General features: G+C 70.4%; 2 protein-coding genes across 2 annotated transcripts; one reads left to right on the top strand and one right to left on the bottom strand.

Moving 5' to 3' along the window:
• Positions 1 to 610: 610 nt before the first annotated feature.
• Positions 611 to 11,296, bottom strand: ADCY6 (adenylate cyclase 6). The gene is made up of 22 exons (XM_030037313.2): positions 11,183 to 11,296; positions 9,522 to 10,356; positions 7,748 to 7,897; positions 7,516 to 7,637; positions 7,294 to 7,405; positions 7,089 to 7,216; positions 6,765 to 6,923; positions 6,523 to 6,664; positions 6,318 to 6,446; positions 5,660 to 5,685; positions 5,407 to 5,554; positions 4,974 to 5,071; positions 4,807 to 4,894; positions 4,602 to 4,718; positions 4,373 to 4,531; positions 3,536 to 3,711; positions 3,418 to 3,444; positions 2,864 to 2,993; positions 2,494 to 2,757; positions 1,781 to 1,985; positions 939 to 1,063; positions 611 to 846 (listed from the first exon to the last, which is right to left on the bottom strand). Exons 2-22 carry the CDS (start codon positions 10,353 to 10,355, stop codon positions 718 to 720), a joined length of 3,468 nt encoding a protein of 1,155 aa, XP_029893173.1. The 5' UTR covers position 10,356; positions 11,183 to 11,296; the 3' UTR covers positions 611 to 717.
• Positions 11,297 to 14,014: 2,718 nt separating this feature from the next.
• On the top strand, positions 14,015 to 20,772 carry CACNB3 (calcium voltage-gated channel auxiliary subunit beta 3). The gene is given in 15 exon segments (XM_030037258.2): positions 14,015 to 14,071; positions 14,230 to 14,322; positions 17,176 to 17,298; positions 17,387 to 17,509; positions 17,596 to 17,637; positions 17,639 to 17,712; positions 17,781 to 17,845; positions 17,953 to 17,972; positions 18,226 to 18,306; positions 18,540 to 18,598; positions 18,688 to 18,797; positions 18,884 to 19,035; positions 19,119 to 19,214; positions 19,296 to 19,445; positions 19,556 to 20,772. Coding segments are annotated over 15 exon segments (1,521 nt in total). The 5' UTR covers positions 14,015 to 14,029; the 3' UTR covers positions 19,847 to 20,772.
• The last annotated feature ends 176 nt before the right edge of the window (positions 20,773 to 20,948 follow it).

The raw sequence follows: 20,948 nt of genomic DNA, 5'->3' as shown, positions 1-20,948 counted from the left end.
GGGGGGCCGGTGCCCCCCCCCCCCCCCCCCCCGGGCTGAGCCCCCAGCCCTCCCTGCCCCAAAACTGCTTCAAAAAAAAAAAAAAAAAAAAAAAAAAAAAAAAAAGTCACTTCATTATTTTTTTTTGCATTTAAAAGGGGGGGGTGCTGCCCCCCCTCCTCTCCCCACCGGCAGCCCCCAGGAGGGAGTGGGACCCCCAGCGAGGGAGGGCTGGGACCCCAGGAGGGTCTGGGGGGGCCACAAAGGTGCTTTGCCTGCGCCCCCCCAGGCAGGCGGCACTTCAATTTGGCACACGGAGGGGGTTGGGGACACCCCCACCCCCAAACCCCACCACCACACCCCCCCCAGCCCCTTCCCCGGGGGGGGGCCCCCATCTCCCCTCTTTGGCACATGGGGGATTTCGGCAAAGGGGGGGGGGGGGGGGCTGCACCCCGACACGCCCCTGCAAACACCCTGGTGCGGGGCTAGGAAATGCCCCCCCCCCCCAACACAACACCCTGGGGGGGGGCCACAGCAGGGCCCCCCTAGCTACCACCCTTGTGTCCATTTCTCCCTTTTTCCTCTTTTTTTTTTTTTTTTTTTTTTTTTTTTAAATAAGTGGATTTGGGGATTTTTCCTTTTTTTGCCTGACCCCAAGCACAGGCTGGGGGGCACGAGCCTGGCGGGGCGGGGGGAGGGGGGGGGCAGGGATGGGGGACGCCACAGGGGGCCCCCCCCCTAACTCCCTCCAGGGCCAGCGTTGAGGAAGTAGGTGGTCATCTCCCCCTTGCCCTTGACCTTGACCAGCCCCCGGCACTCCAGCACGTAGCCCTTGGCCGCCAGCACCTGGTACAGGTCCGTTGTCACCTGGTAGAGGGGGACATGGGGGTGAGAGGTGGGGGGCTTTGGGGGGGGGGGTGTGGCCCTATCCCCCCCCCTCCCCCCCCCCCCCAGCTGACCTGGATGCGGTCGGGGACGCCGGTGCTGTCCATGCGGCTGGAGACGTTGACGGTGTTGCCCCAGATATCGTACTGCGGCTTGCGCGCCCCGATCACCCCCGCCACCACCGGCCCCATGTTCAGGCCTGGAGGGGGGGGGGAAAGAGAGCGTCACGGCCCCCCCAACATTGTGAGGGCGAGGGCGTGGGGGTGTGCGAGGGCACGGGGGAGCGTGCAAGGGGAAAAGGGGGGTGCGTGAGCAAAGGGGAGGGGGTAGGTAAGGGTTTGGGTGCGCGAAGGTCGTGCGTGCAAAAAGGAAGGGGTGTGCAAGGGTTTGCAGAGGCGAAGGGGTGTGCAACGGCCAACATGTGCAAAGGGGAAGGGGTGTGCAAAGGGTTTGCGTGCGCTAAGGGGTGTGCGACAGCAAAGGAGTGTGTAAAGGGGTGTGTGAGGGCCTATGCGTGCAAGGGCGAAGGGCTGTGCGACATCAGTATGTGCAAAGGGGTGTGCGAGGGCTGTGTGTGCAAAGGGGAAAGGGTGTGCAAGGGTTTGCGCGTACAGAGGGGTGTGCAAGGGCTTGTACACAAAGTGGTCTGCGAAGGCCGTGCGTGCAAAAGGGCGGAGGCGTGCAAGGCTTTGCCTGTGCAGAGGGGTGCACAGAGGCTGTATGTGCAAAGCCCAGGGGGTGTGCAAAGGTCACGCGTGCAAGGCCACGCACCAGCGCCGCGCGTGCAAAAGGGACGAGGCGTGCAAGAGCCAGCAGACGCGAAGCCGCACGCAAGGGCCAGGTACGCGTGGGGTAGGGTGCATGGGGTGGCTGCAGGTGCAGAGGGGCGTGCAAGGGGCGTGCAAGGGGCACTCACCGATCTTCATCTGGAAGTTGTTGAAGGAGTGCTCGTTGATGTACTTCATCTGCTCCATCAGGTGCATGGCGTAGTCGGCCAGCGCCGCGATGTGGCTCCGGCCCTCCCGGTCGTAGGTGGAGGCGTTCAGCCCCGAGGCCGCCATATAGGTGCTGCCGATCGTCTTGATCTTCTCCAGCTGACGGTACTTCTGCTCGCTGATGATCTGGGGTGGGGATGGGGGGGACAACGTCAACCCCACCCTGCCTCTCCGGAGCCCCGTGTACCCCATCTTCCTGCATCCCGTTCCTGTGCGTCCCATGAATGCTGCCTCTCCGGAGCCCCATGCATCCCATGTCCTGCACCCCATCCCATGGCTCCATGAAGGCTGCTCCACAGCCTCTCCAGCACCCTGTGCACCCCATCCGCATATACCCCATCCCATGATCTCCCCATGCACACTGCTCTATGGCCTCTCTAGCACCCCGTGCACCCCATCCCCTCCACCCTGTCCCCCGCACATGGTGCTCTGCAGCCTCTCCAGCACCCTGTGCACCCCATCTTCTCACACCCCACCCCTGTGCACCCCAGGCACAGTGCTCCACAGCCTCTCTGGAGCCCCATGCACCCCATCTCCTGCACCTTGTCTCCCACGGCTCCATGCACGCTGCTCCACAGCCTCTCCAGCACCCCACACGCCCCATCCCCTTGCACCCCACTCCGCCCTCTGGCACCTCATCGAAGTCGGCAATGATCTCATTGAGCAGCCGCAGGCACTCGACACCCTCATTATTAGCCTCCAGCTCAACGTAGAACTCAGAGAAGTTGCTGATGGAGGCGAACATGACGGCCACGCACTCGCAGGACTGGTAGTAGAGCTCATCGTTGCGACGCTCCCGCGCCAAAAAATGTGCCGCCACATCCTTGGGCAGGATGTTGTGCAGCAGCCGCCGGTTGTACGCCTGCAGCTCCTCCATCTCTTCCTTCTCGCCCGTCGCCTGCGTTGCACAGCACCATGTAGGAGTTGCGCCGGGGCCCCGCGTCCACCCCGGTCCTGGGGTGCAGGGATGGGGTCAGTCCCGGCCCCTCGTCCCCTGGTCCTACCTGCAGCTTCCAGAGGAAGTCGAGGCGGGCGGTGGACTCGACCTGCTGCGCGTGCAGGTACAGCGCCAGCGCGAAGACGGCCAGGATGACGGGGGTGACGTACCGCAGGGCCACCTTCCCCTCCGCCAGGCTGCGGGCACCCCCAACCCGCTGAGACGGGATGCCGGACCAGTCCGTGCCTACCCCAGGGACCCCAAACCTCCACCCAGACCCCTAAGATGAACCCACCCAAGGGATCCCCTAAGATGCACCTACTCCAGTGACCCCAAACCTGTGCCCAACCCCATAAGATGCACCCACGCCAGGGACCCCCTAAGATGCACCCAATCCCAAAAGATGCACCCACCCCAGGGACCCCAAGGCTGCACCCACCCCATAAGATGCACCCACGCCAGGGACCCCCTAAGATGCACCCACCCCAGGGACCCCAAAGCTGCACCCAGCCCCCAAGCTGCACCCATCCTTGCAGCACAGACCCCCAAAGGACTCTCCTGCTGCTGCCGACCCTCAGCCCCCTACTCCATTTCCCCCACTGGTCCCAGTCCCCCACTCACCATTCACCCTGGGTCATATTGGAGGGCCTGGTGGGGAGAGGAGCCGGGGGTTAGCGGGGTGGGGACACAGCTCCCAGAGTGGGAACACTGGGGGGGGAACGCGACACCGGGCACTCACAGGGCATTGGCCACCACCAGCAGGTCGGCGTTGTCAAAAAGGGTGGCCTGGGGCCCCTCCACCAGCACCAGGTAGGTGGCCTCGATGGCCACCATGAGCAGCAGCTTGCCGATGCTGCTGATGTGCAGGAAGACGGAGCAGGCCAGCAGGCTCAGCACCACGCTGTAGTTGAAGTACTGCGGGAGAGACGCCGCAGGGATGCACCGGCACCCCGCGGGGAACCCCTGCCGGCACCCCACACCCACGGGGACCTTGTACCCATGGGGACACCCTGCCAGCGCTCTGCACCCTCAGGGGCTCTGTGCCAGCACCCACAGAGGAGACTGCACCCATAGGGACCTATGCCAGCACCCTATATCTGCGGGGACCCTGTGCTAGCACCCTGTACTCTTAGGGATACTCCACCTGCAGCACGCTGTACCCTCAGGGACCCCATGCCAGCGTCACTGGGGACACAGTGCCTTCAAGGACCCCATGCTGGCACCCTGTACCCTCAGAGACCCTGTGCCAGCATCCTCGGGGACACTGTGCCTGCAGGGACCCTGTGCCACCACCCTGCATCCTCAGGGACCCTGTACCAGTGCCCACGCAGGACCTTGCATCCACAGGGACCTATGCCAGCACGCTGCATCTGTGGGGACCCCACTCCAGCACGCTGGGGGACACTCCACCCACAGTGATCCCCTGCCAGCATCTTGCATCTTCAGGGACCCTGTGCCAGCACCCAAGGAGGACCTTGCACCCGCAGGGACCCATGCTGGCACCCATGCAGGACCCCGTCCCAGTGCCCTGCAACTGTGGGAGCCCTGCGCCTGTGGGTGCCCCACAGCCACTCACCTCAGGGAAGTCACAGGCCAGCCCATCGCGGTGGCAGGGGCCCGCGGGGGTCCCCAGGGAGAAGTTGAGGGCCCGGAGCTGGCAGGGTCCCACAGCCTCCGGGGTGATGTTGAGCTCGCGGGCGGCACAGTCCCGCAGGGCCACCCGGCTGCAGGCAAACTGGGGAGGGGCAAGGGGGCTGAGTCGGTGCACCACAGCCCCCCGCAGCCCCCCGACCCCACGTCCCTACCATGTTGACGAAGGCAGCGATGAAGACGAGGAGGATGGTGAAGACCCCGATGACGGTGCTGTGGGCGCGGGACTGGACGATCTTCTGGGAGAGCTGCTGCAGGGCGGCGGGGAAGAGCTGGCGGGGGGGGGATGCAGAAAAGAGGACCCCGTCATGCGTGGCCGAGCCCCCCCACACCCTCCCACCCGTCTGGCTCTGTACTCACAGTGACGCAGGAGTAGACGGCGCAGACAAAGAGGATGGCGGCAAGGAGGATGAAGATGCCAACGTAGACGCCAAGCATCAGCGGGGAGCTGAGGAGAGAGGCAGCTGTGAGCGCTGGGGGGGTCGGGGGGGCCAGGGCCCAGGGTTTGGGGAGGCTGCAGCACTCACTGGGGGAATACCACGATCTGGAGGCAGCAGATGAAGCAGAAGACAAGGAGGGTGCAGGCCACATAGCCACCGAAGCGGTCATCCACCTTCTTGGAGTACTGCGGGGAGGAGAGGGGTGAGCCGGGTGGGCAGAGGAGGATGGAGGGGACCCCGGGGGATGCAGGGGATGGGATGGAGGGAACAGGATGGAGGAGAACACAGGGGATGAGGTAGAGAGGATGGAGGGACCAGGACGGAGGGGACCAAGGAACCAGCTGGATGGAGGGAATCTCGCAGATTAGAAGTGACAGAGGTGACCCACAGCTGGGATGGAGAGGGTGGAGGGTACCAGGAAACCAGGACAGAGTGGACCTCAGGGGATGGAGGCGAGGGGAACAAAGGTGCCGATATGACCAGGATAGAGTGGGACAGAGGGGAACGGAGGGTACCCCACCTTCTTCTCCAGCTCTGGCGTCTGGAAGGTGAGCAGGAACTTCTTGACGTGGTCCTTGCGGAGCTGGTCGATGCTGCGGGCGTCGATGGCCCGGCTCAGGAACTCGTCCACCTCATCCTCGGGGTTGAGGGCCTCCTGGGCACCGCGGCTAGGGGCAGGGGTGGGTCAGGGCCCCCCCAGACCCCTGGCTCTGCCCCAGGGAAGGGCCGGCCACAACCCCCCCCCCGAGGTGCCCCAGCATGGGGACACTTACTTGTCCTTGCTGGAGTCATCAATGCCCTGGGGAGACAGAAGGGAGATGGGAGGTGTCAGGGACACTGACATGGATGGGGGGGGGCTCCTATAGGTGACAAGGACATGGGGCATCCCTCAGGGTCACCAAGGCTGCCAAGGATGGGGGACAGAGTCCCAAGGGTAACCAGGATGGGGGGGATCCCCAAGGGTTCCCCCAGCCTCGCAAGGATGGGGGGGTGCCCAAGGGTCTGCAAAGGGAGGAAGGAGGGGTCTGGGGGGTGATGTGACACCAGTGAGGATGGGGGACCCCCGAGGGTCCCCAAGGCTAGTAAGGACAGGGGGCATCCCTGAGGGCTGCTGAGGACAGTGGGTACCCCTGGGCGTCCCATGGGACGGTGAGGGTAGAGGGATCCCCAAAGGCTGGTGAGGATGGGGGGGGACACTTAGGGGTCCCCATGGGCCAGTGATGGTAGGGGGATCCCTGAGGGCTGCTGAGGATGGAGGGAGACCCGGGGGTTCCCCGAGGCTGTGGGCTGTAGCAGGCAGGAGGATGCAGGCGAGGGCTGTGGGCAGACTTGGGGAAGCCCAACAGCAGCCACGGAAAGGCAGCGAGCAGCTGATACCACCGCAGTGGGGGCCCCTCATGCCTGATGCCCCCCCCCTCCAAGGCCACTCACCATCTGCCGGAAGGCCTTGGAGTCCTTGGTGCGGGAAAAGGAGCGCTCGGGCACCCAGCGCGGCACCAGCCCCTCCGTCGAGTTGGCACGAGCCCGCTGCAACTTGGCCAGGATGGCTTTCTCCTCCTTCTGCAGGGCGACGCGGCCGTGAGAGGGGTGGCCCCGGGTGCCCCCCAGGCTCCCCACCAAACGCCCCCCAACTCACGCGCTTCTGGCTGCAGCCGACGATGAGGAAGGTCTCGATGTTGTGCTCCTTGAGGTAGGCATTGCGCTCGCCCCCATGGCCCGGCTCCACCTCGTAGTCCCCGTTCAGGTACTGCAGCGTCGCCCAGGTGATGTGGATGCGCCTGGGGATGGGGGGGGAGGATGAAGGCGCTGAGCCCCCCCCTGCCCCGCTCCCCCTGCCCCGCTCCCCAGCCTGGCCCGCCCCCCCCCATCCCGGCTCACCCGGCTTTGCCGCCCGCTTCCATGTGGTTGGCGAGGGTCACGTCGTTGGACCAGACGTCGAACTGCCACTTGCGCAGCCCCAGGACCCCGCAGTGCACCCGCCCGCTGTGGATGCCCACGCGCATGTTCACGTTCACCCCCGTCACCTCACGCACCAGCCTGCGGACGGCACCGGCACCGCGTCAGCCCGAGGCACCGCGGCCCGGGCCGGTGAGCACCGGGGATGCGCCAGCACCTGGGACGGGCACAGTCCCCCCCAAAGTTGCAGCGGCACCAGGGACGGGCACGACCCCCCCCCCCCCCCCCGTGCTCTGCCCCACTCACGAGATGGCCTCGATCATGTCGACCCCCATCTCCACGCAGCAGTGTGCGTGGTCCCCGCGCGCCTCCGGCAGCCCCGACACGCAGTAGTAGCAGTCCCCCAGGATCTTGATGCGCAGGCAGTGGTTCTCCTGGGGGGGGACGGGCAGGTCAGGGGGGGGGCTCTGGGAGCCCCAGCCCCCCTCCCCGCCCCGGTCCTGCCGCTCACCGCCGCTAACTTGTCGAAGCGAGCGAAGAGCTCGTTGAGCGTCATCACCAGCTCCTGGGCTGTGCATTGCGAGGCCAGGCTGGTGAAGCCCTCGATGTCCGCGAAGAGGATGCTGCCGGGAGGAAGAGCGTGGGCTGGCGAGGGACCACACACCGCCCCGGACCCCCTCACCTGATGACGCCCCCCCCGCAAACCTCACCCGCACCCCCAGCCCCGCAGTACCTGACGTTGTCGTGCTTCTGGATGTAGATCTTGTGGAACATCATGTCCTCTTTCTTGGTGTTGATGTCCTCCTTCATCTCCATGGCCACGTGCTGCGGCAGCACTGAGAGCAGCAGGCGCTCCTGCACCCCAGCATCACCCCATTAGCGGGGGGCCAGGGCCCTGATGGACCCCCCCAAGCCCGACACGGGAGACCCCACTGTCCCCGGGACCCCCAGGACCCCCGGCCGACCTGCTGGCGGTTCTCGCGCTGGAGATGCAGGCGCGCCTGGATGTAGCCGCGGGTCTCCTGGAAGGCCTGGCGCTGCGACACCTCGGCCGGGTAGTGGGTGCAGACCCCCACCACGTTGGTGCAGAGGAAGATCAGGGCGTTGGCGCTGAGCTGGCAGGGGAGGTGGGCTCAGCGTGGCCATCTGGGGACCCCCGGCCCCCCACAGCGAGACCTGGCCAGCTCTGCCACCCTCCTCTCTACCCCAAAACCCTGGCTCTGGTATGGGGGATGCTGTGAAGAGAAGCAAGGGGACTGCACGGGGGGACATGGGGTGGGGAGACCTGGGGACCCAAGGCAGGAGGATGTGGGGATGCAGGGACCTGGGGGGGGGGACAGGGGAGCAGTGTGAGGGGGATGTGGGGCACCGAGGGACATGGGAAACCAGGGCAGTGGGGGCTGCAGGGACATGGGGGACCTGGGGACCCAGAGCAGGGGGACATGGGGCACCTGGGGCTGCAAGAAACCAGGGCATGGGGGATGCAGCGACCTGGGGACCCAGGGCAGGGGGGGCAGAGGGGACCTGGGGACACAATGAACCGGGGCAAGGTGAATGCGGGGGACCCGGGGATGTAGGAAACCAGGGCAGAGGTCCAGGGCAGGCGGGGATATGAGGATGCAGGGACCCTGGGGCAGGGGGGACATGGGGACCTGGGGCGGGGGGGGGGACATTGGGGACACGGCCAGGCCCTGCGGGCCCTCAGGAAGCAGAGGAAGCCGGGGGAGGGCCGGGAAGCGGAGATGGCTGCAGCGGGAGCGCTGTGGTTTCCCCCCTCCCCGTCCCCGTCCCCTGGGACCAGGGCCAGGCCTATTTATAGTGCTCCAGCAGGCTGGGAGCGGGGGCCTTGCACCCACCCACCGTCCCCATCGCATCCCCCCCGACCGGGCCCCATCGCTCCCACCCTGCAGGGGTTAACCCCACTCAAGGGGGGGGCTTCCCCTCCTGTGACCCCCCCCCCCCCAAGCCCTGCTAGCCTCAGCATCCCCCCCCCACCCCCGGCATTGCATTCCTTGCCCTGCGCCCCATGGGGACGGCACGTGGCCCCGGCCCCGGCCAGGCAGGGCGAGGGTGACGGGTGGCTCCGCACAAGGAGGGGGAGCACGGCAAGATGCTGCCGAGGGCTGGGAACACACAGCTCTGGGGATGAGGGGACGAGGGGACACCCCCCCCCCCTGCCCCCCTGTGCATGCAGCATCCCTCTGGGAGCATCCACCACCTCCAGGGCGGGGGGACAGGACAGAGGACACTGCCAGGGTCCCAGCCCCCCTGGGTGGTAGCCAACCCCCTGCCCTTGCCCTGCATCCCCCCCTCGGGGGTTTCCGCTGGCCCCACAACAGGGGCTTTGTGGGTGCCCCCCCACCCCGGCACAGCCCACAATGGCGGGTCTGTGCACAGCCCCACCGGGATGAGGGGCCCCCTCACCCACCATGCGAGGCCGCGGCAGCGGAGTGACCCCCGGCCATGCCGCAGGCGGTGCCCACGAAACCCTGGTATGGGACCCCCCCAGGGACCCCCCCACCCCCGAGCAGCCAAGGGGCCCCTCCCACATCCAGAATTTTCCATGTGCAGAAACATCAAGTGCAGAAAAGCCCAATTTTGCAGGAAGGGACTCAGGGAGCTGCTGGCAGGCATGAGGGGGGTCCCACCCGAGGCCTCCCCCCCCCCATGCCGCAGACGGGCAGGACCCCCTCGGCATAGCCCCCCCCCCCCCAATGTGTCCCCCCCTCCAAGCCCTACCTGCTTCCAGAGGAAGGGGTCGGTGGCGTTGCGGTGCCAGGCGATGGCAAGGTGCAGAGCGGAGAGGAGGACGCCGGCCAGCACGGCCGCTCGCATCCGCACCGGCAGCAGCGTGTAGGTGATGTAGATGAAGAAGACGCTCCACCAGACGCCCTCGGCCGCGCTGCGGGGCACGACGGCCACCGTCCCCAGCGCCTGCACCCCGGCCAGCAGCCCCAGCACCACGTAGCTCACCACCCACATATAGTCCTGGGGGAAGGCGCTGCGGCTGCACAGCACCATCAAGAGCAAAAAAAGGGCCGTGGCGCTCGCTAACGCGGCGGCCGCCGGCACGTGCGGGGCACCGGGCAGGCAGTGGAAGAGCAGCATCACCCCGCAGACCAGCACCAGCACCCCCATCAGCACTGTCAGGCTGCTCTGGTTCATCTGGAAGAAGTAGCGCTGGTAAAGCCGCTCCAGTTTGGCCGACTGGAAGCGTTTGGAGCGGAAAACCTGGAGCAGCCGTCGCCAACACTCGCCGGCCGACGGTCGCCCCCCACGGCCCACGGCCCCCTTCGGCCCCTTGGCTTCGCCATCCTCCAAGCCCAGGTCCACCGATTTGAGCCCCAGGTCGCCCGTGGGCCCCTTTTTGCCGTAGTGGTCCTCCTGCCAGGTGCAGCGAAGCCCCCGTGGGGGCCCCCCGCCCCGATCCATCTCAGGGTCCTGCAGGCAACTCATGTAGCGGGGGCCGCAGAGGGCGGCACGGGGGCGGGTGCCCTTCTTGCCGTTGCGCTCCCCCCATGCCGTCTTCCGCTCATCCACCTTGGGCACCAGGATGCCGCTGAACCACGACATGCTGCGGGCACCGGGAGGGGGTCAGCGCTCTGTCCCCCACCCCAAGGCCCCGAGAAGGACCCCGGTGCCCACCGGGGTGGGAAGCAGCATTTCTCCCACCCAGCAGGGACAGGCAGCGTGAGCAGAGAAGGGCCCCGGTGTCCCACCCATCCTGGGAGATGCAGACCCCAAGCCCCAGCTCTCCCACCAGCCCCACGGTCCCTGCGATAACGGCCAGCACTGGGTGCCCGGTGCCGGTGCCCTGGTGCCTGGTGCTTGGCGCTACCAAGGCCACCCCAAACCCGTCCTCCCCGGTGCAGCGACCTGTGGCAAAGCTGAAACCATCCCGGGTGTCCCGGCCCTGTTTGTCTTGAACAGCGGCCAACGGGCTGCACCGGACACCGTGGCCCCGGGGCACCGGGGACCAGCCGGGACGTGGCAGCCGGTCCCAGCCCCGGACGAGCGGCGGTGGAGAACGGCCACCGGGGAAGGGCCGGCCCCGGCGGCGGCCGCCTCCCTGCCTGTACGCCCGCCTGCTCCGGGCACGGCCCGCGGGGAGCCCCGGCCGAGCCCGGCCCGTGCACCCCGGACCCGCCAGCGCCCTCCCGCCGCCGCCCCGAGCAGCTCCCGCCGCCCCGGGCACCGGGCAGCCGCCCGAATACCGGGCAGCACCCCCCCTCCCCTCCCCCGGGGGCCGCACCGCTCCCGCCGCCCCGGGGCCCAGCCCGGTGTTGCCGCTCCCCACCAGCCCCACCGCCCCGATCCCCGCGCAGCGCCCCGGTCCCGGTCCCGGTCCCGGTCCCCGTCCCCGTCCCCCTCGCCCGCCGCGCCCGGTCGGCCCCGCTCACCTCCGCCTCCGGCGCCGCCGCCCGCGGGGCCCCGCGCCCCGGCACGGCCCCGCCGCCGCCCGTTCCTACACGGCGGCCGCGCTGCAACCCGCCCCCCCTCCCCACCCTTCCTGCCCCCCGTGTCGTGGCGGCCCCGGTTCCCGGTCCCGTCCCGTTCCCTTCCCCAGCCCCCCGCCCCCGCCCCTTCCCCTGCCCCTCCGCCGCCTGTTTCCCTCCCCCCCCCCCCCCCGCCCTGGATCCGCTCCCGGGCGCTCCCGGCCGGCGGCCTTAAAGGCGCAGCGGCGACGGTGGCGGCCCGGTACGGCCCGGTACGGCCCGGAGCGGCCCGGTGCGGCGGGGGAGGCGCGGGCGGTACGCGGGGGCGGCGGGCGCGCGCGCGGGCACGGGAGGACCGGCACCCCCGGGGCTGCGCGCACACACACACACAGACACACACACGCACACACAGACACACGCACACACGCACCGCCGCGCTGCACCGACATGGCGGGGACAACGGGGACTCGCGCAGCCGGGCCCCCCCCCCCCCCCCCCGCGCGCGCACAAACACGCACCCCCCACACCCACCCACCCGTGCACCCCCTGATCTGCACACGCACACACCCCCTTCGAGCGTGTCCCTTGCACACGCACCCCTACACGCACCCCCGCACACCCCCACCCCAGTGCCCCCCGCCCCCGCACACCCACCCTGCACACACACACACCCCCCTTGCACCGACACACGCGCACACCCTTGCACACGTGTGCAGCCCTGTTGCACGCGCACCCGTACGCCCCTTTGCGTGTGTGGGTGCACACATGCACACGTAGCCCCCTGCGCGCACACCCACACACCCCTTAAGCACCCCGGCACGCACACGCGCACGCACCCACCCACCCCCTTGCACGCACACACTCTCGTTTTGCACGCGCACGCACGTGTGTGCACACCCCTTGCACACACGCGTGCGCACACACGGTTTGCACACACCCCCTTGCACACACACCCCCCCCTTGCACACCCCACTGCCCCTTGCACACTCCCACCCACCCATTTGCACGCACACCCCCATCAGCACCCCATGCCCAGGTGGGGCGCAGGGCACCCCCTCACTGGGATCCCCTCCTGGGGCCCCCCCCACCCCACGCCCGTACCCCATGCCCGTACCCCACGCGTGTGCATGGGTCAGGCCCCGGCCACCCCCCGCCCGTGGCCGAGTCCCCCCCGCCCACAGACCCCCCCCCCGCAGCGGCGGCGCCGGGCCCCGCGGCCCCCCCCGCAGCAGCGCTGCGCCCCGGGGAGCGCAGATTAATCATTAATTAGCAGCCGCCGCCGGGCCCGTGTCCCCGTGGCCCCACGCGGAAGTCCCGCCGCGCGGGGCACGGGGGGGGGGTGGTGTGTGGCACCGGAGCCCAGCGTGGGGCACAGGCCAGGTTGCACCTCGGGTGACACCCGGGGGGGGGGGGGGGGCTGTCCCAGAACACCCTCACTGGGTACCGGCACCCACCACCGCAGGGATGGGTGCTGAGGTTCTGCCTGCGCCTCGCCCTGCCCCGGGTCGGATCCTGCCCATGCTGGGGGTCCTTGGGTCATACCCTGCCCATGCTGGGGGTCCCTGGGCCGGATCTTGGCCATACTGGGACTCCCCGGACCAGATCCTGCCCATACTGGGACTCCCCGGACCAGACCCTGGCCCTCCTGGAGCTCTCTGGGATGGATCCTGGCCATGCTGGGGACCTCTGGGCCGGATCCTGACTCTGCTGGGGATCCCAGGGTCAGACCCTGACCATGCTGGGGGTCCCTGGACTGGATCTTGGCCATACTGGGACTCCCTGGACCAGATCCTGCCCATACTGGGACTCCCTGAACCAGATCCTGCCCATATTGGGGCTCCCTGAGCCGGATCCTGGCCACGCTGGGGGTCCCCGGACCAGATCCTGCCCATACTGGGGCTCCCTGGGCCGGATCCTGCCCATACTGGGACTCCTCAGGACAGTCCTTGGCCACGCAGGAGCTCTCTAGGCCAGGCCCTGTGCACACTAAACCTCCCTGGGCCCGATCCTGCCCATGCCTTGGGTCCCTGGGTCAGACCTTGACCCTCCCGGGGGTCCCCGGGCCTGATCCTGCCCATGCCGGGGTTCCCCGGGACGGATCCCCGTCACCCCGCCGCCGCCCTCTCCCCGGGGCCGCCGCAGCCCCCGCCCATCGCTCCGGGCCGGGCGGTGCAGTGATGCTGCAGCACCGCGGCACCGGGACGGATCCGACCGCCCCCGTGGGCACGACGGGGACACGGGGCGTGGGGCGAGTGTGCGGGTGGGCTGCTCGCCCCCCCCCTCGCCCCCCCGCCCCCCCCCCCGCGGCCCCGCCTGCCCCACGCGGGGCTATATGGGGGCAGTTACTCCCCCGTGGGGGGGGTAGATACCCCCGGGGGGAGGGCGGTAGATACCCCCGGGGGGGGGGAGCACGGCAGCCGCGGGACCCGTGCCGGTGGGTTGCGGACGGCAGGGCTCGGGGCTCCCGCATCCCCCGAACACGCGTGGGCACGGAGGTGACGGCTCCGGGGCTCCTCTTTCCCGGTGCCGCCCGGACCGTCCCTTCAGCACCGCGGGTTGCGGGTAGGGTCTATCCCCCCCGGTGCCCCCCCGGTGGCTGCCCGGCTGCGGGGGCGCGGACCGGACGCCACGGGGATGGGCGCGGGGGCGGGCAGGCGGGGGCGGGGACGGCCGGGACGCCCCGGCGGCCCCGTGTGATGCGGAGCGCGGCAGTGGCGGCGGCGGCGACGCGGCCCTTCCCGGTGGAGCGCCGCGGTCCGGTGCGGGGCGGCCCCGCCGGGATCCCGGGGCCTCCGGTGGGTGCCGCCGGGCATGTCCGCCCCGGCACAGTCCGCCGCTCCCGGCTCCTTCCAGGTGAGAGGACCGGAGCCTTCCTGGCCGCCGCGGGCCCGGTGCGGCCCGTTTCGGTTCTGCCCGCAGCGCGGGGGGCCGCCGGTGCCAGCGTAACGGCGGGGCCGCGCCGCCCGGTGCCGCCCGGTGCTCACCGGCCGCCCCCGCCGCTCCCCCCGCAGAGCCCCCGGAGGCTCCCGAAGCGCAAGAGCCGCTTCAAGCGCTCGGACGGCAGCACCTCGTCCGACACCACCTCCAGCATCCTCCGCAGGCAGGTGAGCGGGCCGGCACCGGCACCGGCACCGGCACCGGCACCGGGGCGGGGCAGCCCCGCCAGCCCCGGCCCCCCTCCCTCACCGCGGTTCGTTCCCGGGGGCAGGGGCGCTGCGGCTCCGCATTAAGGCACGGACCGGGGCGGGGAGCGGCCGAGCTCTCCCGTCCCAACCCCCGCACCGGGGAAAACCGGGCGGCCGTCCCCGCCCCGCCGTTCCCCCGGGACCGGGGCTGGGCGCCGGCACCGGGCGCCGGTGGCATCGCAACAGCCGCTCCCCGCGGCTAAAAATAGCGAGTGCTGCGTCAGGGCCGGGCCGGCCGCCGGGCACCGGCACTGCGGCGCGGGGGGGGGTGGCGGGCGGCCCCGGGGAAACTGAGGCAGCGGAGGGGGAACGGGGCGTTGGGGAGGGCGGGGGGTGTCCGCTGAGCCGCCTCGCCCGGTCCATCAGCCGGCACCGGGCCGTCTCCGTGCGCTGCCCGGGGGGGGGGGGGGGGGAGTGTCACGAACCGCCCCCCCCGCCGCCCCCCACCCCCGCCTGCTCCGGTTCACCCCGGCCTGACCGGCGCCCCCCCCGCTCAGGCCGCCGACGGGGGAGCGGATACCGGGGCGGCCCCGGGAAGGGCAGGGGGTTCCGGTAGGGGCGGCCCCGGGGGGCGTAGAACGGCCCGAGCATCCCGTTTCTCTCCTAGAGTAGCACCTGCCCCTCCCGGTACCCCCCCCGGTACCCCCGGGGACCCCTCGTCCCGGTCCCGCACCCGGCGCGGCCCCTTCAGCACCTCGGAGAGGGCCCGGCCCGGCCCCGCCGCGCTGCCCGGTACCGGGGCCGGTGCCCGGTGCTCGGTGCCCGGTGCCGGTACCCGCGGCCGATCCCGCCGCTACCCGGAGCCCCCTCCCCACCAAGCGCTGCCCCGCGGCCCCCGGTCCGGACCGGAGCCATCCCGGACCGGTCCCTCCGGTGCCCGTCCCGCTGCGCGGTAACGGGGCGGGCCGGGCCGGTCCCCCGAGGCCCGCCGCTGCCCCCCTCCTCGGGGGGGGGGGGGGGCGCGGCGGGGGGGCGGGAGCGGCTCCGGCCCCGCCGCAGGGCTCGCCCTGCAGACGGGGCTGCTACCGGCTCGGGGCAGGACGGGGGCCGCCGCACCGGAGCATGGAGGTACCCGCGGGGGACCCCCCCCCGCCGCCGCCCCCGGGACCCCCGGCCGCGGGCTGGCAGAGGGCAGCACCCCCCCCCTCCACCGCCGCCCCGGGACCCCTCCCTCTCCCCGCCGGGAGCTGCCCTCTTTGCAAACTACCCCCCCCCCACCCCCGCTCCCCCGGGAGATGCCCCGGGGCCCCGTCCCGGTGCACCACACCGGGACCGCTCGGGACCCGCGGCTGCCAGTGCAGCCCCCCCCCGCGGGTCAAACCGGAGAGGGACCGGAGCCCACCGCTAGCCCCGGGAAAGGCGAACCGCGACCCCCAAGCCTCCCCTCCCCCTCCTCCCCAAGCTGAGCCGGCGGGGGCGGCTCCGTGAGCCCCCGGGGGGGGGCGGCGGGAGGCGGGGGCGGGGGAGGGGCGGGGAGGGGCGGCGGCGGAGCGGGCAGGGCCAGCCGGAGCCCGAGCCGCAGCCGGAGCCGGTGCCGGTACCGGAGTCGGGCGGGGGGGGGCGCGGGGGGGGGGGCGCGGGCGGCTCGGCTCGGCTCGCCCCGTCTATGTCGTTTTCTGACTCCCAGCGCTACCTTCCTGCTCAACGAGGTACCGGCCCCGGTACCGGGGGGGGGGGGGCCGAAGGGGGGGAGCCGTGCCCGGGGGCCTGCGGTCGCGGGGGGGGGGAGGGGAGAGCTGCACCCCGGGCGGGGGTGATTGCGCACTGGGGGCGGCCGGTGGGGGGGGGGTTGGTCGTGCCCGGTGCGGGGGTTCGTCCCCGGTGCGGGGGGGGGCTGTGCCGCCCCCCGGCCCTTTGTTCTTCGCCGCCGCCGCCGGTCTCGGCCCCCCCCCCCCCCGGCAGGTGCCACCGGGACCGGGCTGGGGCGGGGAGGGGGGAGGATCCTGACCCCCATGGCAGGGGACCCTGCGGGGGCTGATGCTCCGGGCCGGGGGCTGCATGGGGGGGGTCGTGCGGGGGGGGGAGGAAAGCGCTGGAGATGCTGTACTGGGGGGCCGTGCTGGGGATGCTGGGGGGGGGCGGTGACGATGCTGGGGGGGGGGGGGGCGTGCTGGGGAGGCCATGTTGGGGGGGGCCAAGCTGGGAAACCATATTGCCTGCGTTGGGGTGGGGGGGGCCCAGGCCCCCCCCCAATGTGAGCGAGGTGGGATGTGCAGGGCGGGGGGCTCCGTGTGTGCCGGGGTGGGCCAGTGCTGGGCAACGGCGCTGAGAGCAGCCCAGCAGGGCCTGAGGGCCTTGAGGGGGGCCGGGGGGGCTCAGCCACATCCAGGGACCTATAAATATTTCACCGCAGCTTCTGCGCCTGTTCCGGGCGCAGCAGGCGACGGGTAATTACCGGCGGGGTGGGGGGAGCCGGGGGGGGGCCGCACTGAGCACCCGCCAGGCACCCAAGGGTGGGGGGCGGCAGCAGCAGGCCCGCATGCCCGGGGGGACAGGGAATCCTGCCCCCAGCCCGGCCCTCCCCGGGGGTGTGGGGGTCTCCCCTCATGGCACCCCCCCAGGGACACAGGGGCTGCACCCCAGGGCAGCCATGCTGGGCGATGCCACCCGTGTTTACCCAGCTTGATGCCACCATGGATACCCCAAAAGCCAGAAGGGGCTGTGGGCCGAGGGTCAGCGGTGTCCCCTCCCTGGGCTGGACATTGCCTCAGGGCGAGACCCCTCTTTGCGGGGGTCCCCACAGCCCCCCGGCACTCAGCCATGTCCCCCCAGGGCTCGGCGGACTCCTACACCAGCCGCCCGTCCCTGGACTCCGACGTGTCCCTGGACGAGGACCGTGAGGGTGCCCGGCGCGAGGTGGAGAGCCAAGCCCAGCAGCAGCTCGAGAGGGCCAAGGTACCGCGGTGGGGGACCCCCCCGGGGTGTGGGGGAGCGGCTGGCAGGGCCCGGGGGGTGCTGACACCCCCCCCACACCCATTCCCAGCACAAGCCGGTCGCCTTTGCTGTGCGCACCAATGTCAGCTACTGCGGGGCGCTGGACGAGGAGTGCCCGGTGCAGGGAGCCGCCATCAATTTTGAAGCCAAAGATTTCCTGCACATCAAGGAGGTGAGTTGGCGTGCTGGGGGTGGGGGGAGTGGACAGGGCCAGGGACCCCCCCCCCCCAGCCTCATCCGTGCCCTGCCCTCACCCAGAAATACAGCAATGACTGGTGGATTGGGCGCCTAGTGAAGGAGGGGGGGGGACATCGCCTTCATCCCCAGCCCCCAGCGCCTGGAAGCCATGAGGCTCAAGCAGGAACAGAAAGCCAGGTAGGGACCGGACACCCCCCAATCCCCCCCGGAACCCCCAACACTCGCTCACCCCCCTTCTCCCCCAGGAGAGCTGGCAATGCCTCAGGCCTCGGCGACAGCGGGAACCGGCGATCGCCTCCCCCCTCCTTAGGTAAGGGCAGGTCCTGGCCCAGGAGGATCTGGGGGTGTCCTGTGGGGGGGGGGGGTGTCCCCCACTTTGCTGTCACCAATCTTTGTCTCTTCTCTCCTCTTCCCAAGCCAAGCAGAAGCAGAAGCAGGTGAGTCCGCAGGGCAGGGCTGTGCCCCGGGGCAGGGGGATATGGGGAGGGGGCCGCAGGCAGGGCTGAGCGCAGCCGCTTCTGGGATGGAGCAGGTGGGAGCAGACCCCCCCCCTCTGGTCCCGTTTATGGGGCTGAGGGGGGGCCAGGATGCCGGGGTTCTCTGGGATTGGCTCATTGACCCCTTCCTCCCTGGGGATGGGAGCATGGGGTGCTGACACATCGCCCTGTCGTGTCGTCCCCCCCCCCCCAGACACAGCACATCCCACCCTACGATGTGGTCCCCTCCATGCGGCCCGTGGTGCTGGTGGGGCCCTCGCTGAAAGGATACGAGGTATGAGGGGGCTACGGGGTGGGAGGCCAGCGGGGGGGGACACACACACATCGCTGTGCCCCCAGCATGGTGGCTTGTGCCCCTCGCCCCCTCCTTGCCCGTCCTGTGCCAGTGACGGGCAGATGGTGGGGCTGAGGGCTGCTGGCAGGGTGCCGGGCGGCTGCCACCTCCCTGCCGGTGCCATCTGCCGCCGGCTCACCGTGGGCTCACCGGGCTGGCGGCCCCACCGGCAGGTCACCGACATGATGCAGAAAGCCCTCTTCGACTTCCTCAAGCACAGATTTGATGGCAGGTGAGACATCCCCCCCAGACTCCCCCCCCCTCCCATGGCCCAGGGGGGTACCTAGGTCCCCACGGCCATTCCTCTGCCCCCCCCCCCAGGATCTCCATCACCCACATCACAGCTGACCTCTCCCTGGCCAAGCGCTCCATCCTCAACAACCTGGGCAAGCAGGCCATCCTGGAGCGCTCCACCACCCGCTCCAGCATCGGTGAGGGGCCAGGCTCGCCCCGGGGTGCAAGGACCCCCCCAGGGGCGAGCCCAGCCTGACACGTCCCCGCCGTGTCCCCCCTCCAGCCGAGGTGCAGAGTGAGATCGAGCGCATCTTCGAGCTGGCCAAGTCCCTGCAGCTGGTGGTGCTGGACGCCGACACCATCAACCACCCGGCCCAGCTGGCCAAGACCTCTCTGGCACCCATCATTGTCTACGTCAAGGTGTCCTCGCCCAAGGTGAGGGGTGACCACGGTTCTGGGGCGGGGGGGGGGCTCCGGCTGCCCCCTTCGGTGCCGTCACCCTCGTCTCCCCTCCCCAGGTCCTGCAGCGGCTCATCAAGTCCCGGGGCAAGTCCCAGGTGAAGCACCTCAACGTGCAGATGATGGCGGCCGACAAGCTGGTGCAGTGTCCCCCGGTGAGCCGGCAGGTCCCCCCACCCTAGGGATGCTGGGGGGGACCCCAAACCACCCCTGACCCCTCTCACCTGTCCCCCCAGGAGCTCTTCGACGTGATCCTGGATGAGAACCAGCTGGAGGACGCCTGCGAGCACCTGGCCGAATACCTGGAGGTGTACTGGCGCGCCACGCACCACCCGCCGCATGCCCCCCACGCCGTGCCCTCGCCCACCGGCCTCCCGGGCCTGCAGGTACCCCCCAGAGCCCCCCTCCCCGTTCCCTGTGGGCAGCCGGCACAGGGGTACACGGTCCGGGGTGCAGCCCCCCAACGCCATCCCCAAAGTCCCATCCCTGCCCGCAGAGCCAGCAGCTGCTGGGGGAGCGGGGGGAGCACTCGCCGCTGGAGCACGACAGCCTGATGCCATCGGATGAGGCGGGGGAGACCTCGCCCCAGCCCTGGGGGGCTGCATCCCAGCGCAGCTCCCGGCACCTGGAAGAGGAGGAGTACGCGGACCCCTACCCCGACCTCTACCAGCCCCACCGGCACCACAACAGCGGGCTGCAGGGCCCCGGCGCGCCGGATCGCCAAACCGAGCGCAACCACGACAGGAACTGGCAGCGCAGCCGGCCCTGGGCCAAGGACAGCTATTAGGGGTGGGGAGGGGGGGGGGACACGGCTGGGAACCGGTCCCCCCACCCCGGGCGCTCCCCGCCTCGCCCCAGCCCCGTGCTGGGGGTGCTCAGACAATCTCCCTCTCTCGGGGAAATCCTCCGCACCGGCAGCTTCCTCGCGCCCGGCCCCCCGGGCACGTCTTCAGCCATAAGCACAGGGGGGGCTGGCAGCCAGGATGCCCCAGGACCCCACCCCAGCTCCTGGGGATCTGGGGGCAGCCACACGCCTTCTCCCTGCCTCAGTTTCCCCGCCTGGCCCCCGCATCGCAGGCTGTCTCATTCCCCGCAGGGCAGCTGTCATAAACAGAGGGTGCCTCCCCCTGAAAAGACCTGTGGGCCAGGTAACGGGGAGAGGGGGGGGACAGTTTTAGCAGTGTCCCCCATCCCGCGCAGACCCGAGGAAGAAGGGGAAGGTGCCTGCTCCCCCCTCCCCAGGGCTTGACCTGCCCCCTCCCCTGCCCCTGCATGGGACCCCCAGGAGGAGGGGGCCACACCAGTCGCTTCGCTCTGCACCAATTTCTCCCTGCCCCGGTCACCGCAGCCAAACCGCTTCCTCCCTGGGGGAACGGGGGACAGAGAAGGGCGGCCGGACCCTGCATGGGGGGGGGGGGGGGCCGCTCCACGCCTGCACTCGCTGTCCCGTCCCCGTTGCCCCCCTCCCCGCGTAGCTGTCACCGCACGTCACCGCACAGTCCTGTAAATATGGCACCCGCTGCCCTTGGCTGGGGGCTGCTCGGCACAGGGTCCTGGCGCTGGGCCGAGCCCCCCCCCCGGGGCCCTTTGCAGGGAGCCGGCCTGAGCCGGCAGGGGTGGGGGACGGGTGGGGGCCACAGATTTGTTATAATTTCTTTTGTAGAAAGCACTGATTTCCCTGTAACCGGTTTCAGAAACACAAGAGTGCTCGGAGGCGCCCGTGTCTGTGTCTCTGGCGAGGGCGGGGGGACAGGGGACACTACGGCACACAGGGACGTTGGGCTGGGAGAGGGGGGGACCGTGCTGGTGGGTGCTAGCACCCAAAGGCTCTCCCCTTAGGGACATTGCTAGCTCCTGGCACCTCTGGGAGTGCTGGAGGGTGCTGGGAG

Source organism: Aquila chrysaetos, chromosome 15 (genome assembly GCF_900496995.4).
Source record: "Aquila chrysaetos chrysaetos chromosome 15, bAquChr1.4, whole genome shotgun sequence".
In the NCBI taxonomy this organism is placed as follows: domain Eukaryota; kingdom Metazoa; phylum Chordata; class Aves; order Accipitriformes; family Accipitridae; genus Aquila; species Aquila chrysaetos.
The sequence above is the reverse complement of the archived record's forward strand: the minus strand, read 5'-3'. Positions and strand labels throughout refer to the sequence as shown.